The sequence below is a fragment of the Somniosus microcephalus genome, unplaced genomic scaffold (assembly GCF_052327205.1).
Source record: "Somniosus microcephalus isolate GS21.2 unplaced genomic scaffold, FLI_Smic_1.0 unresolved_chr3, whole genome shotgun sequence".
In the NCBI taxonomy this organism is placed as follows: Eukaryota; Metazoa; Chordata; class Chondrichthyes; order Squaliformes; family Somniosidae; genus Somniosus; species Somniosus microcephalus.
Window position 1 is genome coordinate 14,285,176 of NW_028225181.1, and position 18,611 is coordinate 14,303,786.

General features: G+C 49.8%; 2 protein-coding genes across 2 annotated transcripts; both read left to right on the plus strand.

The window, feature by feature from the left end:
- The first annotated feature begins 3,511 nt into the window (after positions 1–3,511).
- On the plus strand, positions 3,512–6,998 carry LOC147091213 (uncharacterized). Its single transcript, XM_085976680.1, has 2 exons — positions 3,512–3,572; positions 5,215–6,998. Exon 2 carries the CDS (start codon positions 5,907–5,909, stop codon positions 6,996–6,998), a length of 1,092 nt encoding a protein of 363 aa, XP_085832806.1. The 5' UTR covers positions 3,512–3,572; positions 5,215–5,906.
- Positions 6,999–7,100: 102 nt separating this feature from the next.
- LOC147091214 (uncharacterized) lies at positions 7,101–10,119 on the plus strand. Its single transcript, XM_085976679.1, has one exon. The coding sequence runs from the start codon at positions 7,101–7,103 to the stop codon at positions 9,360–9,362; it is 2,262 nt and encodes a 753-aa protein (XP_085832805.1). The 3' UTR covers positions 9,363–10,119.
- Positions 10,120–18,611: the final 8,492 nt, after the last annotated feature.

The following is an 18,611-nucleotide window of genomic DNA, read 5'->3' on the forward strand; positions in this document are numbered from 1 at the left end:
GAGAAACAGTGAGTTGAATTGCAATCCTCATTAGTCGTTGACCAATCAGGGGAGTGTCATAGTCGTCTTTACTTTTAAAAAATGTTCAAAAAACAGACTAAATCCGCTGATTAGCTGTTGACCAATCCTAACGCTCATTAGTGGGCGGGGCCTGAGTTAGATATAGAGTAAATGTGCCGATGCATTGCCCAATCAAACTGCCAGTGCAACCACAGCACTGGTTATTTACCGAGTAAAGCTCTCTACTGTTCTTAAAAACCTAAACTTTAATATCGGGAACTGCAGGGATCCCAGGGGACAGGGAAGCGAGCAGGTGAGTGGCGGCGCACGGTGTGTTATTCTCTCTTTATATATAGATGTTACTTCAGTCTTTCCCTGAAAAAATAAATAAACTCTCCGTTAATAGCTCATTATTTCTCTCGGGGCTTTATCTTTTAAAAATAAAAATTTCGGGTGTTGTAGTTAAGAGTTATGTTTATTTTTTGAAAAACTTTTTAAGTAGATTATTTTAATTTCTTTTTGGAGGCCTGACAGCAGGAAAGACTCATCGGTGGTCTAAAGCCAGCACCACGACAGGCTCCACCCGGGAGCGCTTTCCGACAAAGACGCCGCGGTTTTCATTCGGAGGCCAACGAGGGGGAGAATGTTTAAAGGATTTTTCGCTGCTTTCATTACCGATTTTTAAATATTTTACTTCATTTTTTTCCTAAAAATATAAATAAACTCTCTGTTAATAGCTCCTTTATTTCTCTCGGGGGTTTGATCTTTAAAAATTTTTTTTTTCCGGTGTTGTAGTTAAGAGTTACGGTTATTTTTTCAAAATATTTTTGAATAGATTATTTAACATTTTTCCCGTAGGCCTGACAGCCAGAAAGACGCAATCGGCGGTCTGAGGTCGGTGCTACAAGAGGCTCAACCCGGGAGCACTTTCTGCCAAAGACGTCGCCGTTTTCATTCGGAGGCAGACGAGGGGGAGAAGGTTTAATGAATTTCTTGCCACTTTAGTTACCGTTTTAAAAAAAGTTTACTTCAGTCTTTTCCTTTAAACATAAAAAAACTCTCTGTTAATAGCTCCTTATTTCTCTCGGGTTTTTATCTTTTTTTTTAAAAATAAAAAATTTCGGGTGTTGTAGTTAGGAGTTACGGTTATTTTTTTATTAACTTTTTAAATAGATTATTTAAAAAAAATTTCCGTAGGTAGAAATACATCGAGCAGGGGGACCGTCGTCGGGGGCCTGGAGCGGGAGCTCATCAGGGGTCAGCCCGCCGTTGTCGGGCTGGTGCTACAAGAGGCTTAAACTAGGAGCATTTTCTGACAGACGCTGCGGTTTTCATTCGGAGGCAGACGAGGGGGAGAAGGTTTTAACGGATTTCTCGCCAATTTAGTTACCGTTTAAAAAATTTTTTACTTCAGTCTTTTCCTTTAAAAAAATAAGATGTTAATTTTAATTTTTTTTTCGTAGGCCTGACAGCTAGAAATAAATCTAGCAGGGGATATACGAGAATGGATTAGAAAAAAAAGGAGGGCTTTTGGCAGATACAAAAGGCTAAAGACGGAGGAAGCCCTAGAGGAGTACAAAAAGTGCAGGGGGATACTTAAAAAAGAAATTAGGAGAGCAAGGAGGGGCCATGAAATAGCACTGGCGAGCAAAATAAAGGAAAATCCTAAGATGTTTTATAAGTATATTAAGGGTAAGAGGATAACTAGGGAAAAAATAGGGCCCATTAGGGACAAAAGTGGCAATCTGTGTGTGGAGCCGGAAGATGTAGGAGGGGTTCTAAATGAATTTTTTGCATCTGTTTTCACTATGGAGAAGGACGATGTAGACATAGAAATAGGGCGGGGGGGACTGTGATATGCTCGAACACATTAACATCGAGAGGGAGGAGGTATTGGCGGTTTTAGCAGGCCTAAAAATGGATAAATCCCCAGGCCCGGACGAAATGTATCCCAGGCTGCTGTGTGAGGCAAAGGAAGAGATTGCGGGGGCTCTAACACACATATTCAGAACCTCTCTGGCCACAGGGGATGTGCCAGAGGACTGGAGAACCGCTAATGTAGTTCCATTATTCAAGAAGGGGAGTAGGGAAAAACCGGGGAACTACAGGCCAGTGAGCCTAACATCAGTGGTGGGAAAATTATTGGAAAAAATTCTGAGGGACAAAATCAGTCTCCACTTGGAGAGGCAAGGATTAAGCAGGGATAGTCAACATGGCTTTGTCAAGGGAAGATCATGTCTGACTAATTTGATTGAATTTTTTGAGGGGGTGACTAGGTGTGTGGATGAGGGTAACGCAGTGGATGTGGTATACATGGATTTCAGTAAGGCCTTCGATAAAGTCCCGCACAGGAGACTGGTCAAGAAGGTAAGAGCCCATGGAATCCAGGGGGCCTTGGCACGTTGGATACAAAACTGGCTTAGTGGCAGAAGGCAGAGGGTGATGGTCGAAGGTTGTTTTTGTGACTGGAAGCCTGTGGCCAGTGGGGTACCACAGGGATCGGTGCTGGGTCCCTTGCTGTTTGTGGTCTATATTAATGACTTGGATATGAATGTAAAAGGTATGATCAGTAAGTTCGCGGATGATACAAAAATTGGTAGGGTGGTAAATAGCGAGGAGGGTAGTCTCAGTCTGCAGGACGATATCGATGGGTTGGTCAGATGGGCGGAACAGTGGCAAATGGAATTTAACCTGGAAAAGTGCAAGGTGATGCACTTTGGGGGGACTAACAAGGCAAGGGAATAGACAATGAATGGTAAGACCCTAGGCAAGACGGAGGGTCAGAGGGATCTGGGTGTGCAAGTACACAGATCCCTGAAAGCGGCGGAACAGGTGGATAAGGTGGTAAAAAAGGCATATGGGATACTTGCCTTCATTAGCCGAGGCATAGAATATAAGAGCAAGGAGGTTATGATGGAGCTGTATAAAGCACTGGTTAGGCCACAGCTGGAATACTGTGTGCAGTTCTGGTCGCCACACTACAGGAAGGATGTGATAGCTTTGGAGAGGGTGCAGAGGAGATTCACCAGGATGCTACCAGGGCTGGAACGCTTCAGCTATGAAGAGAGACTGGGCAGATTGGTTTGTTTTCCTTGGAGCAGAGGAGGCTGATGGGGGACATGATTGAGGTGTACAAAATTATGAGGGGCATAGATAGGATGGATACTAAGGAGCTTTTTCCCTTAGTAGAAGGGTCAATAACTAGGGGGCACAGATTCAAGGTAAAGGGCGGGAGGTTTAGAGGGGATTTGAGAAAGAACTTTTTCACCCAGAGGGTGGTTGGAGTCTGGAACTCACTGCCTGGAAGGGTTGTGGAGGCTGGAACCCTCACAACATTCAAGACGCATTTGGATGAGCACTTGAAATGCCATAGAATACAAGGCTACGGACCAAATGCTGGAATAAGGGATTAGATTAGACAGGGCGTGATGGCCGGCGCGGACACGATGGGCCGAAGGGCCTCTATCCGTGCTGTATAACTCTATGACTCTATGACTCTATGACTCTCTATGGGACGGTTGTCGGGGGCCCGGAGCAGGAGCTTATCAGGGGTCAGCCCAACCGAAAGCAAGGTGAGTGGCGGCTGAGGTCCAGAGCGGGAGCCGCCGCGTACGGGTGCTCCTACCCCTTCCCCGCGTTCTCAACTGTGCAATCCGAGAGCGGGAAGCTCGCTCTATTACAGGGGGCTCGGGGTGTGTGAGAGAGACTCAGCGCCATTTCCTCCTTCCTCCCCCCACCACTGGGCAATCACCTCTCTCCTTCCCTCACTATCTCTCCTTTCCTCTCTCCTTCCCTCTCTCTCTCTCTCTTTCCTTCCCTCTCTCTCTTTCTCTGTCTCCTTCCCCCTCTCTCTCTCCCCAGTCTCTCTCTCTCTCTCTCCAGTCTCTCTCTCCCTTCACCCATCTCTCTCTCTCTCTCCCCCAGTCTCTCTCTCTGTCTTTCCAGTCTCAGTCTCTCTCTCTCTCTCTCTCTCTCTCTCTCTCTCCCAGTCTCTCTCTCTCTCCCCCCCCAGTCTCTCTCTCTCTCTCTTTCCTTACCTCTCTCTTTCTCTGTCTCCTTCCCCCTCTCTCTCTCTTTCTCCGTCTCCTTTCCTCGCTCTCTCCCCCAGTCTCTCTCTCTCTCTCTCTCTCTTTCCTTCCCTCTCTCTCTTTCTCTGTCTCCTTCCCCCTCTCTCTCTCTCCCCAGTCTCTCTCTCTCTCTTGTCTCTCTCTCCCTTCACCCATCTCTCTCTCTCTCCCCCAGTCTGTCTCTCTCTCTCTCTCTCTCTCTCCCCCCCAGTCTCTCTCTCTCTCTCTCTCCCCCCGTCTCTCCCTCTCTCTCTCTGTCTCTGTCTCTGTCTCTCTCCTCCCCTCTCTCTCTTTCCCTGTCTCCTTCCCCCTCGCTCTCTCTCCCTCTCTCCTTTCCTCTCTCTCTCTCTCTTTCCTTCCCTCTCTCTTTCTTCAAATTCAAAATCAAATCGCTTTATTGGCATGACAAGGTACATCTTATGTTGCCAAAGCATCGAAAAAACATTTATGGTTGAACACATAAACGCAGATCTATCCATACAGTGTATAAACAGATATATCCCTGAGTGTATAAATATACATTCATATAATTTGTATATACTCTAATCTTAGATTTAAAGGTTGTCCCTCTGTTTATGGCAAGCTCTCTGTCTCTCTCTCTCTCTCTCTCCCCCAAGTCTCTCTCTCTCTCTCTTTCTCTCCCCCGTCTCTCTTTCTCTCTCTCCCCCCCAGTCTCTCTCTCTCCCCCCCATTCTCTCTCTCTCTCTCTCCCCCCCAGTCTCTCTCTCTCTCTCTGTCTCTGTCTCTCTCTCTCTCTCTCCCCCCAGTCTCTCTCTTTCTCTCTCCCTCTCTCTCTCTCTCCCCCAGTCTGATTCTCTCTCTCTCTCTCTCCCTCTCCCTCTTCCTCTTCTCCCCCTGTCTCTCTCTCTCTCTCTCCCCAGTCTGATTCTCTCTCTTCCTCCTCCTCCTCTTCTTCCTCCTCCTCCTCCTCTTCCTCTCCTCCCCCCCAGTCTCTCGCTTTCTCTTCCACCCACCTGTCTCCCTCCCTCCCCCACCTCCCTTTCCCCCCCACCTCCCTTTCCGTCTGTCTGTCTCTCTCCTTCCCCTGCTGTGTGTCTGTGCTTCCCCCTCTTTCTCTGTCCTTCCCACACAGACAGACACACACTCATTTGCATATAGAAGAATTAATTTTTCTTTTTCATAACAGAATGCCACCAAGGAAACATCCAAGACTTGGCCGCAACACTTATGCTGCTTCCCGGAGAAAGGATCAAAGAGCTGCTGAAACTGAGGAGCAGAGACAGGCTCGCCTTCAGGCTGACCACGACAGACATGCTGCTGCTAGATTAGCTGAGACTTCCGAACAATCTGAGGGACGTCTTGCTGCTGACAGAGGAAGACATGCCACTGCCAGATCAGCTGAGACTTCCGAACAATCTGAGGGACGTCTTGCTGCTGACAGAGGAAGACATGCCACAGCCAGATCAGCTGAGACTCCTGACCAGACTCAGTCACGTCGCCAAGCCGACAGTCGACACAGGGGCATTGCCACATCTGACATTTTGAACCATTGGGTTGGAGCAGCCTTCTCCTATACACCCACCATCAATTATGAAGCCGACCACACAATCATCATTGGCAAGATGACCATCATTTGCCCTCACTGTGGCGCTCTCAAGTGGAAGGAGGAAACTGATGGGATATGCTGCAATGGAGGAAAGGTTAAACTTGCAACACTAACAGCTCCACCTGAACCCCTGCACTCACTTCTGTTTGGCCAAACTGCAGCTTCAACACATTTCTTCACTCACATCAGAAAGTATAACAACTGCTTTGCAATGACCTCTTTTGGTGCAAACAGAGTGCGTGAATCTGGATTTTGCCCAACTTTTAAAGTTCATGGACAGGTGTACCATACAATTGGCTCCCTACTTCCTCCACCAAATGAAAGACCTGTTTCTGCAGACCTACTTCTTGGGTGATGATGAAAAGCAAGCCAATCGCCGCAGGGAAGCTGCTGTTCTCCCCGCACAACAACACCACATCAAAATGGATATTTTGCTTGCGTTACAGCGGATGCTTCATCAGCAAAACCCATACATTCAGAGTTTCAAAACAGCTATGGAACAAATTACAAATCAAGACCTCAAAATTGTCATCAAAGCTAACAAGACTCCTGCAGGTGAACATGAGCGACGCTTCAATGCTCCGACCACCAATGAAGTAGCCATTGTCATTGTGGGCCAAGAATTTGAACAACGGGACATTGTGTTGCATATGAGAGGTGGTCCACTTAAAAGAATTTCTGAGCTTCACAGGTCATATGATCCTCTGCAATACCCGCTTTTGTTTTGCCATGGGGAAGATGGATACGATGTCTATAACAAGATCCCACATGTTGACCCCGAAACTGGTGTGCCACCTACAGCCCAAAGGCAAAAGATGGTTTCTGCCATGGAATTCTATTCATACAGGCTGATGGAACGACAAACTGCTTCAAACCACCTGCTTCAGTGTGGACCACTTCTGCACCAGTTCCTCACTGACATGTTTGCGAAAATAGAAGGAGAGCGGCTTAATTGGTTCCGGCATAACCAAAATCATTTGAGAGTCGCAGACTATATACACTTACGAGGTGCTGTGGCCAATGATGGCAACACTGAGGACATTGGTCAACTGGTCATTGTACCATCCACCTTCGTTGGAGGTGCTAGGTACATGCATGAGCACACGCAAGATGCCATGACCTATGTCAGAAACTATGGCAGACCTGACCTCTTCATCACCATGACTTGCAATCCCCAATGGCAGGAGTTCCCACCCAAAGCTGGTACTGAAAGGCATGACCTCATAGCACGGGTCTTCAACCTCAAAGTTAAAAACCTGATGAAACTCGTGATTAAAGGCAAACTTTTTGGTGCACACCATTGCTACATCTACAGCATTGAGTGGCAGAAGAGAGGACTTCCTCATATTCATCTTTTACTCTAGCTTCAGGCAAAGATTCACCCCAATCAACTTGATTCTTTCATCTCTGCAGAGCTACCCGATAAGGACAAGGATCCAATCCTGTTTAATGTTATTGTAAAAAATATGATTCATGGTCCTTGTGGCCGACACAACCCTTCTTCTCCCTGCATGAAAAACAATGCATGTACAAAAGGCTACCCAAAGCCACTGCGTGAACAAACTCAGCATGGCGAGGATGGCTATCCTTCCTACAGGAGAAGGTGCAAAGAGAGTGGGGGTTTCAGCACTCACATTAAAATGCGAACTAGAAAATCTAGCGACTCAGCTCAACCTGGTCCGTCAACTGAGACAACACAGGAAAGACAGACATTTGAAGTTGACAACCGTTGGATTGCTCCTTACTGTCCACTCCTATCCAGGCTCTTCAAATGTCACATCAATGTGGAGTACAGCCACTCAGTTAAGTCTATCAAATATGTGTGCAAGTACATCCATAAGGGCAGTGACCAAGCTGTCTTTGATCTTGAAATGGCTGGACAACAAAATCAAAATGATGAGATCACCACACATTTGATGGGCCGTTACATCTGCAGCAATGAGGCAGCCTGGCGAACTTTTGGATTTGACATCCACAAGCGTTACCCCACTATCACTAAATTAGATGTTCACTTGGAAAATGGACAAAGCATTTTATTCCGACCAGGAGATGCCAGACAATGTGCTGAGGAACCTCCAAAGACAAAACTTACAGCATTCTTTCAGTTGTGCCAAACAAATGACTTTGCCAAGACACTTTTGTATTATCAGGTGCCCAAGTACTACACCTGGCAGCCAAACAAGACATGGCGGGCTCGCCGCCCTGGGACAGGTCAAAAGGAAGTTCCTGGTCATACAGGGGTGTACTCATCGGATGCACTTGGCAGAGTCTACATAGTCCATCCAAACAACACAGAGTGCTTTCACGTTCGCCTGCTCCTCCATGACGTTGCTGGCCCGACATCATTTAATGACCTCAAGACTGTCAATGGCCATCTGTGTGACTCTTTTCAAGAAGCTTGCCGCATGAGAGGCCTCATTGAGGGTGACACTCATTGGGATGCAGCGATGAGAGAAGCTGCTCTGTGTTACCCTGCCAATCGCCTACGGAAACTCTTTGCCCTTATAATTGCCTTCTGCACACCTTCCAATCCAAAGCAATTGTGGGCAGATCACAAAGACTGCCTCACAGAAGACATCTTACGCCAACTCGCCAGAGCCAACCCCACAATGGCACTCAACTACACTGCTGCGATGTACAATCAGGCATTGATCCTTTTGGAGGACCAGACTTTGAAATTGGTTGGCAAGTCTCTGACTCAGTTGAACCTTACATCTCCCAATAGGAATGATTCTCCAGGCCTCAGCAGAGAGGCCCTCAGAGAAACCACCTACAATGTAGAGGAACTGAGTTCCTTTGTCACAGTCACTGAGCCTAAATTGCTTCCAGAGCAGAAACAGACTTACAGGTTGGTTCTCGATATGGTGGAAAACAACACTCCTGGCATTATCTTCCTCGATGCCCCTGGTGGGACAGGAAAGACATTCCTGATCAATCTTTTGCTGGCCACGGTTCGCTCTAAGGAATTCATTGCACTGGCTGTTGCCTCATCAGGAATCGCTGCAACTCTTCTGCAAGGAGGTCGCACTGCCCACTCAACCTTTGCTCTGCCTCTGGATCTGACAACACAAGAAGAACCAGTGTGTCGCATTAGCAAAGGAACTGGTGCTGCTGAGATGCTTCAAAAGTCTCGATTGATTGTGTGGGATGAGTGTACAATGGCCCACAAGAGGTCACTTGAAGCAGTCAACAGAACTCTTAAAGATCTGAGAGGCAATGATATCCTGATGGGTGGCATCCCCCTGTGGCTGGCAGGTGATTTCCGCCAAATCCTGCCAGTTGTCCCAAGAGGAACACCAGCGGATGAAATCAATGCATGTCTCAAGGCATCCCATCTGTGGCGAAATGTGCAAACAGTCCATTTGACCACAAACATGCGTGTTCATATGCATGGTGACGAGATGTCAGAATCCTTTGCGCGACTTTTACTACAATTAGGAGAAGGAAAGTTGCCCGTTGACAGCAGTGGACAAATCACAATTCCTCCAGACTTTGCCTGTCAAGTAAAAACAGTTGATGAGTTGATCTCAAACGTGTATCCAAACCTCCTCAATCATTTGAAAGATCACAACTGGCTGTGTGAACAGTCAATACTTGCACCCAGGAATGATACTGTCAACGACATCAACACGCTGCTTCTTGAAAAACTCCCTGGCCAAGAGCAAATCTATAAAAGCGTTGATACTGTTTGTGACCGTGCTGATGGGGTAAACTACACCACTGATTAATTGAACTCATTGCAGCCTTCCGGAACGCCTGCTCACAAACTGGTACTAAAGGAAGGCGCCCCCATCATGCTCCTAAGAAACTTATCTGCACCCAAGTTGTGCAATGGAACCAGACTGGTAGTCAAAAAGCTCATGCCACATGTGATTGAGGCTACCATCATCTCAGGCTGTGCCAGAGGGGAGGATGTTCTCATTCCTCCAATTCCTATGGTATCAACTGACTTTCCATTTCAATTCAGAAGGCAACAGTTGCCTGTGAGAATTTGTTTCGCAATGTCAATAAACAAGGCACAAGGGCAGACTTTGAAGGTTGCTGGCATCAACTTACTGACGTCCTGTTTTTCACATGGCCAGTTGTACGTGGCATGTTCAAGAGTTGGCACATCAAGAAATCTGTTCATTTTAACACCCTCAGGGAAAACAGAAAATGTTGTCTATGATCTGGCTCTGCAATAATACACAATACTTTCACCTTCATCGACTCCTCCATGAGGTTGCTAGCCGAACATCATTTCATGACCTCAAAACTCTGACTGGCCATCTCTGTACCTCCTTTATAAAAGCTTGCCCCAGGAGAGTAATCTTTGAGGATGACATTCATTGACATGCAACAATGACAGAAGCATGCTTCGCTCTAAGTGATTAATTGCACTGGCTGTTGCCTCATCAGGAACCGCTGCAACTCTTCTCCAAGGAGGTCGCAATGCCCACTCAAGTAGAAAGCTGAATGCTTTCAGGTAAGATGCAGTGTTATCCTGTACAGCATGCTATATAGCAGATAATATACCTTAACACACACCAGCACGGTTAATCTCAACTTTAACTAAAGAGAAAGGTGAAAAATAACACAAATTATCAGTCACTGGTAATTTATTATTACATACTGCATGTGGTCTCTGGGTAAACTTTTGGGACCTGAAATTATGCCTTAGCCCATTTAAAATAAATAGCCTAATTCCTCAAACTCACTAATTGTTTGTACACAAATATCCTACAAAGTAATTTCACTGCCTTAAAATATTTTTTCCCCTTTTTGTGTATGTTTTTCTCCTTGCTTAATCAAATATTCAATGTTGCCTCATCAGGAATCGCTGCAACTCTTCTCCAAGGAGGTCGCACTGCCCACTCAACCTTTGCTCTCCCTCTGGATCTGACAAGATTCATTGCACTGGCTGTTGCCTCATCAGGAACCGCTGCAACTCTTCTCCAAGGAGGTCGCACGACCCACTCAAGTAGAAAGCTGAATGCTTTCAGGTAAGATGCAGTGTTATCCTGTACAGCATGCTATATAGCAGATAATGGCCTAGAAATTCAGTCGCGTTTGCGCCCACTTATTGGCTATAAAGTGGTTTGCGCCGGAAGTTTTTTAGCGCCCGAAATTGAGCTGGTCCCTAACATCGGCGTTAGCCGGTAGCGCTGCACCGGCACCGATGATGTCATCGGTGTGCGCAGCGCCCCGGTTCCAATGGTAATCTGTCCCGATGGCCAAATTCAGTTGCGGCCGCCTCGCCCGTCGCGGCCGCAAACAGCGTTTGCAAAACGGTGCCTTACAGCTCCGAAAGGCCGGCGCATAAAGGTGGAGGGGCGGCCGGCCGCTTTCCCGGCGGCCTCCTGGCCGCACCTCCCTCCCCGGACTCCTGCACGACCCCCCCGCGGCATTGGTGTGTGACTCCCACGAGCCCGGCACTTCTCCGTGGTGCCGGGCTCATTTGATGGGGGTATCCAGCGGCGATCTCACGGCTGCAGGCAGCTCCTCCTTAAGAGAAGGAGGAGGCCTGCAGTACCCCAGCCTGCCGCACCGCATCGGTTGCCGCAGCGGCAGCTGGGCGCCGGAAACTGACATTCTTCGCCCCAAACGAGGCGGCCAAACCCTCCAATAGCGCCCGCCTCCGTCTTGGGGCGGCGCTACTGAATTTCAGGTGGGCGCTAGGGGAATCCGGCCCAGCGCTAAATTTCGGGCACTAAAGACCTGGCGCGGCGATACCGAATTTTTAGCCCAATATACCTTAACACACACCAGCACGGTTAATCTGAACTTTAATTAAAGAAAAAGGTGAAAAATAACACCAATTCTCAGTCACTGGTAATTTATTATTACATACTGCATGTGGTCTCTGGGTAGACTTTTGGGACCTGAAATTATGCCTTAGCCCATTTAAAATAAATAGCCTAATTCCTCAAACTCACTAATTGTTTGTACACAAATATCCTACAAAGTAATTTCACTGCCTTAAAAGTATTTTTCCCCTTTTTGTATATGATTTTCTCCTTGCTTAATCAAACATTCAATGTTGCCTCATCAGGAATCGCTGCAACTCTTCTCCAAGGAGGCCGCGCTGCCCACTCAAGTAGAAAGCTGAATGCTTTCAGGTAAGATGCAGTGTTATCCTGTACAGCATGCTATATAGCAGATAATGGCCTAGAAATTCACTGGCCTTAGCGCCGCTTTTGAGGCGCTAGAGGGCCTAGCGCCGAAGTTATGGCCAGTTTAGAAATTGACAGGGGCCCTAAATCGGCGTTAGGCCGGTAGCGCTGCACCGGCACCGATGACGTCATCGGTGTGCGCAGCGTCCCGGTTGCCATGGTAACCCGCCCGAACTCGGAAATTGAGTTGCGGCCGCCTCGCCCGTGGCAGCCGCAAGCAACGTTCTGGCAGAGGTGCCTTACAGAACTTTGCGCCGGCGCATTAAAGGCCCCGCGGCGGCCGGCCGCTTTCCCGCCGGCTGCCTGGCCGCAGCTCCCTCCCCGGACTTCCCCCCCGCCCCCCCACCGGAACAGAAGCAAGCCCGGCACTTGTCCGAGGTGCCGGGCTCATTTTTAAAACGATTATCGCGGGCCGCGGCCGGGTGCAGGCAGCTCCTCCTTAACGGAAGGAGGAGGCCTGCACTTCCCGAGCCTGCCGCACTGCAGCGGGCGCCGCAGCGCCGGAATAGCGCCGCAATGCGGCGCGTGGCGCCAGTTTTGAGGCGCTGAGACCCCTCAGTAGCGCCGGCAGCCGTTTGGGCGCGGCGCTACTGAATTTTTGGCGCGCGCAGGGGGACTTAGCGCCGGCACTAACTTCCGGCGCTAAAGCCCTCGCTGCGCCAAAACCGAATTTCTAGGCCAAGATACCTTAACACACACCAGCACGGTTAATCTGAACTTTAATTAAAGAAAAAGGTGAAAAATAACACCAATTCTCAGTCACTGGTAATTTATTATTACATACTGCATGTGGTCTCTGGGTAGACTTTTGGGACCTGAAATTATGCCTTAGCCCATTTAAAATAAATAGCCTAATTCCTCAAACTCACTAATTGTTTGTACACAAATATCCTACAAAGTAATTTCACTGCCTTAAAAGTATTTTTCCCCTTTTTGTATATGATTTTCTCCTTGCTTAATCAAACATTCAATGTTGCCTCATCAGGAATCGCTGCAACTCTTCTCCAAGGAGGCCGCGCTGCCCACTCAAGTAGAAAGCTGAATGCTTTCAGGTAAGATGCAGTGTTATCCTGTACAGCATGCTATATAGTAGATAATATAGTTTAACACACACCAGCACGGTTAATCTCAGCTTTAACTAAAGAGAAAGGTGTAAAATAACACCAATATATCCCACCAAGTAATTTCACTGCCTTAAAAGTGTTTTTCTCCTTTTTGTGTATGATTTTCTCCTTGCTTAATCAAACATTCAATGTTGCCTCATCAGAAATCGCTGCAACTCTTCTCCAAGGAGGTTGCACTGCCCACTCAAACTTTGCTCTCCCTCTGGATCTGACAAGATTCATTGCACTGGCTGTTGCCTCATCAGGAACCGCTGCAACTCTTCTCCAAGGAGGTCGCAATGCCCACTCAAGTAGAAAGCTGAATGCTTTCAGGTAAGATGCAGTGTTATCCTGTACAGCATGCTATATAGCAGATAATGGGCTAGATTTTCAGTTGCTTGCGCCAGCAGTTAGCGCCTTAAGAGAAGTGATTTCCGGGCGCTATGCGTGTAGCGCCCGGGCGCAGCGCAGTTTGCGCCCCGCCCCAAATTAAGTTGCCCGTTAGCGCCGGCGCAAAGTTTAGCGCCCGCCCGGATGCGCGCGCAGAAAATGACGTCACATCCTCGTGCAACGCCCTTTGGCCGCCCCGATTGCAAACTTCAGTCGGACCGCCCCATTGTGCGGCGGGCGGCCGGAGCGTTTGGAAAAAGGAACGCAACACAACCAGCGCGGGCCCCGGGGGGCGCTAATTAAAGGGAACGTCCTCTCCAGTATAAAGGCCATCCTTTTTTCAGAAAACAGTCTTGTGCAACGCATTTCTGGAGACACAACAAGGAGGATAGCTAACTGGTTTCAAGCAGCAAGAGCCAGGTATTTTTGGACTCAGGCAACAGCGCTGCAAGTGGCCATTTGGAAATTAGAGTGTTTGCCAGGATTTGATGGGGGTTGCATGGGGTGCCAACGCGGAGCTGCAGCTCCATGTCCGTAGGGCTCACAGACGCATTGTGAGAGGGGCAGCCCTGGCTAGAGGCAGAGGGGGCTACAGGCGTCGGCCACGTAGGCCTTACCCAGTCAGGCTATACCGCCAGCAGCGCTCCTACCTAAACATGAGTGCCGCGCGATGTGTTAAAAGGCTCCGATTCCGAAAGGGGGTGATTGCAGAGATCTGCCACCTGCTTCGCCGAGATCTGCGGCCAAAGCTCAGGTGCAGGACGTCTCTGTCGGTGGAAGTGAAGGTGACGGTGGCATTGAACTTCTATGCCACCGGCTCCTTCCAATACGCTGCTGGGGACATAGCAAACATCTCCCAGTACGGCGCGCATCGCTGCATCCGCCAGGTGACCGAAGCACTGTTCAGAAGGAGAAGCCAATTCATCTCCTTCCCCATGGCCCTGGAGAGCCAGCATCAGCGCGCATTGGGATTTTCCAGACTCGGGGAATTCCCCTTGGTGCAGGGCGCCATTGACTGTACGCATGTGGCTTTGCGGGCCCCTCTGGAGCATGGCGAGCAGTATCGCAACAGGAAGGGCTACCATTCTCTGAATGTGCAGCTGGTCTGTGACCACAAGCAGCGCATCATGGCAGTCAATGCCAGCTTCCCAGGCAGCAGCCACGATGCCTTTATCCTGCGGCAGAGTACTGTGCATGACATGTTCCAGGCACAGCCTCCCCCAAGAGGATGGCTACTCGGGGACAAAGGCTATCCTTTGTGCACCTGGCTCATGACCCCGCTCCGCGCGCCCAGGACCGCTGCTGAAGAGGCCTACAACGAGAGCCATCAAACCACCCGCAACATCATCGAGCTAACTATTGGGGTCCTCAAGCAGCGGTTCCGCTGCCTTGATCGCTCCGGAGGAGCTCTCCAGTATTCGCCGGACCGGGTCTCCCAATTTGTGGTGGTTTGCTGCATGCTACACAACCTGGCTATCCGCAGGACTCAGGCACTGCCACCTGACGTTGGACCAGCACCTCAGGAGGAGGAGCAGGAGGAGCATGAGGAGGAGGAGGAGGAGGAGCAGGAGTACGTTCCCAGGAGGGAGCGACCAGGGCCAAGGGCCGCACGACGCCACCTTATTACACGGTACTTCTAAGCCCCCTGTCAGGGAATGGCCAGGGGCCATGAGGGAAGATGAATGCAGCCGCTCCGCAAGCCCTCAGCCGGCGAAGCCAACAAACACTAAGAAGAACAACCATGGAGACTGCATGAATAAAGATAATTTTTTATTACACAAAAATGAAAAGCCCTTCCCACATGAATCCCCAAAAACAATAAACGGGCCCCACAAAAAGCCCAACAAACGACTCACTCCCACAAACTGGGGAGGAGCCACTCCACCTTTATTGAAACCGGCCCTCAACGTCGGCCTAACGCAAAAAAAAAGCCCTCCAAAAGCACAACCATGGGCAAAATAAAGATGGCCACCGCCATATTAAAGGAAAGCTGGCCACACCCTCTACTGAGTGGCCCGCGAGGGCGAGACCTTGGCCAGCATTTTGCCTCCCCTGCCCTGCCTGCTGCTCCTTCGCAAGCTGTGCCCAGTGGCTGCTGCGAGGCTGGGGGAAGGCGCCTGAGGCTCAGATGCCCTTCCGCCAGATGCCGCTGGGGGGTGGCCTACACGGCGTTTGGGCCTCGAGGGGCCATCTCCTGAGTGGCGCACCTGAGCCTGGCCACCATCAGCTGCAGCCGCTTGCCCTTGACGCCCCAGAGGGGGAATGGCGGCGACGGATGGCGCAATGTGGGCCAGCTGGCGTCTGGGATGCGCTGGCTGGTGCTGTGGCGCGGTGGCACTCGGCCGGGCCCGCACTGCAGGATCCGCAGCAATCAGCCGACGGCCGGCTTGCTGGGATGGTCCAGCGCGGCGCCTGCCCTGGCGATGCCTGCCTGAGACAGCGCGTGTGGCAGCAGTGAGTGGCCCTGTGGTCCTGGTGTGCGCGCGCATCACATCCGCCAGGGTCTTGACGGCATCAGTTAGCATGCGGCCAGTCGCGGCAGTTGCTGCCCCGAACTCGCGCACACTGGTCGCCAGCGACTCGATGGCCTCAGGCATGCGCCCCACCATGCTCATGAGCTCCGTGTGGCGCCGGTCCGAGTCGTCGGCCATCTGATCGAGCTTCCGCACCTCCTCCGAAGTGAAGGTGTCCGGACTGGAGTCGCGACTCTCCCGCTGGGGAGGAGGGGGCCGAACTAGGGGACCCTTGCCGCGTTGGTGACGGCGAGTGTGCCGAGCAGCAGCACTCCCCTCTGATCCTTCCCCCCTTTGGGGGGAAGGCCGCGGGCCACGCGCACGGCTGCTGGGTGGCTGGACGCCACTGGTCCCAGAAGCTGCATTGCCCTGCGACAGTTCCTCCAGGCACTCGTCCAGTGAGGAGGTGTCGAGCATTTCCTCCTCTCCTGCGGGACGTGACTGTTCCCCCGAAGGTCCGGCTTGCTCCTCCTCCTCCTCCTGGTTGGAGGTGCTGTCACTGGCAGCCTCAGGGTCCTGGTCGTCACCAGCTGAAAGCAGGAATGCACAAGAGTAGCTTCAGAGTGAGGAGACGGCGTCAGCGAGGGAGTTAGGACTGGTGGGATTCAGCGCATTGGTGGGACAGTGGCAAAGGAGGTAGCTCGGATGGGCCAGTGCGACGCGAGAGGGCCAAAAGACGAGGTCCTTACCATTGCCGGGCAGTGGAGGGTCGGATACACCGCACGCTGTGGGGACAATCACACGGGCTCCCATGAGCACACACACGCGCTCCTCCAGCCGAGTGAGCTTCTGCAGCTTGGCGCGGCCACCCCTGGCATGGGCCTGGCGATTAAACGCTACTTTAGCCTGCAAGAGAAAGGACGGGCTGTAAGTGCGCAGTGAAGCCCTGATGTAGTGTGCACTTCCTCCCATGGTGGAATAGCTTGGACAGAGTGAAGCCCTGATGTACTGTCCACTGCCTCCCATGGTGGAATAGCTGGGCCAAAGTGTAGAGTGCCGAATGGCCATTTGATGCTCATGACTGTCCCAATGCTGCTGGCTGAGGGCTGGCCAAAAGGACTTTCAGGTCCCTTTGCCCATCATGTCAGGTGTACATGCAAGAATGAGGAGGAGACTGGAAAGGCTACTCACCCTCACAATCCTGGTCAGATCGTTGTATTTCTTACGGCATTGTGTGTGGGTCCTGGGGGCCTCGCCGGTGAACGTCACCCTCTGGGCGATCTGCTTCCAGGCTTTGGTGTAGTCGTGGTGGGTTGGATTCCTCCCACTCTCTGGAAACAAGATCTTGCGCCTCACCTCCAGAGCTGTGACCATTATGTCCAGATCACCCTCTGAGAAGCGCAGGGCACGCTGACGGGCCTTCTCTGGCGTTGCCATGACTCCCTGGGGCTGAGCAGTAGTGTTGAGGCCTCTTTGCAAGGCTGCAGTGTGCAGGGCGTGGCAGCAGACCAATTCGTCCCTTCCCCCTTTAAGAGCTGGTCGGCACCACGGGGTCTGCTGTCAGTGCAAAAATGACCGCACCCGTGCTGCGCCCCGCCTGGGCGCTATCCCTCTGGACCACCTAAAGAGAGTAGTGGAACGCCTCTTTTAGCGCTCCACCAACCTCTTAGGGCGAAGCCACTGAATTCCCGGCAACGGGGCGCTACTTTGGGGCGGGCGCTAACTTCGGGCGGGCGCTAAGGTTAGCGCCCCAAAACTGCCTATACTGAAAATCTAGCCCAATATACCTTAACACACACCAGCATGGTTAATCTCAACTTTAACTAAAGAGAAAGGTGAAAAATAACACAAATTATCAGTCACTGGTAATTTATTATTACATACTGCATGTGGTCTCTGGGTAGACTTTTGGGACCTGAAATTATGCCTTAGCCCATTTAAAATAAATAGCCTAATTCCTCAAACTCACTAATTGTTTGTACACAAATATCCTACAAAGTAATTTCACTGCCTTAAAATTTTTTTCCCCTTTTTGTGTATGTTTTTCTCCTTGCTTAATCAAATATTCAATGTTGCCTCATCAGGAATCGCTGCAACTCTTCTCCAAGGAGGTTGCACTGCCCACTCAAACTTTGCTCTCCCTCTGGATCTGACAAGATTCATTGCACTGGCTGTTGCCTCATCAGGAACCGCTGCAACTCTTCTCCAAGGAGGTCGCAATGCCCACTCAAGTAGAAAGCTGAATGCTTTCAGGTAAGATGCAGTGTTATCCTGTACAGCATGCTATATAGCAGATAATATACCTTAACACACACCAGCACGGTTAATCTGAACTTTAATTAAAGAAAAAGGTGAAAAATAACACCAATTCTCAGTCACTGGTAATTTATTATTACATACTGCATGTGGTCTCTGGGTAGACTTTTGGGACCTGAAATTATGCCTTAGCCCATTTAAAATAAATAGCCTAATTCCTCAAACTCACTAATTGTTTGTACACAAATATCCTACAAAGTAATTTCACTGCCTTAAAAGTATTTTTCCCCTTTTTGTATATGATTTTCTCCTTGCTTAATCAAACATTCAATGTTGCCTCATCAGGAATCGCTGCAACTCTTCTCCAAGGATGCCGCGCTGCCCACTCAAGTAGAAAGCTGAATGCTTTCAGGTAAGATGCAGTGTTATCCTGTACAGCATGCTATATAGTAGATAATATAGTTTAACACACACCAGCACGGTTAATCTCAGCTTTAACTAAAGAGAAAGGTGGAAAATAACACCAATATATCCCACCAAGTAATTTCACTGCCTTAAAAGTATTTTTCTCCTTTTTGTGTATGATTTTCTCCTTGCTTAATCAAACATTCAATGTTGCCACC

Excerpts from the sequence above, each read along its gene's own strand:
- LOC147091213 (XM_085976680.1), top strand. The coding sequence starts at position 5,907 with ATGGACAGGTGTACCATACAATTGGCTCCCTACTTCCTCCACCAAATG.
- LOC147091214 (XM_085976679.1), top strand. The coding sequence starts at position 7,101 with ATGATTCATGGTCCTTGTGGCCGACACAACCCTTCTTCTCCCTGCATG.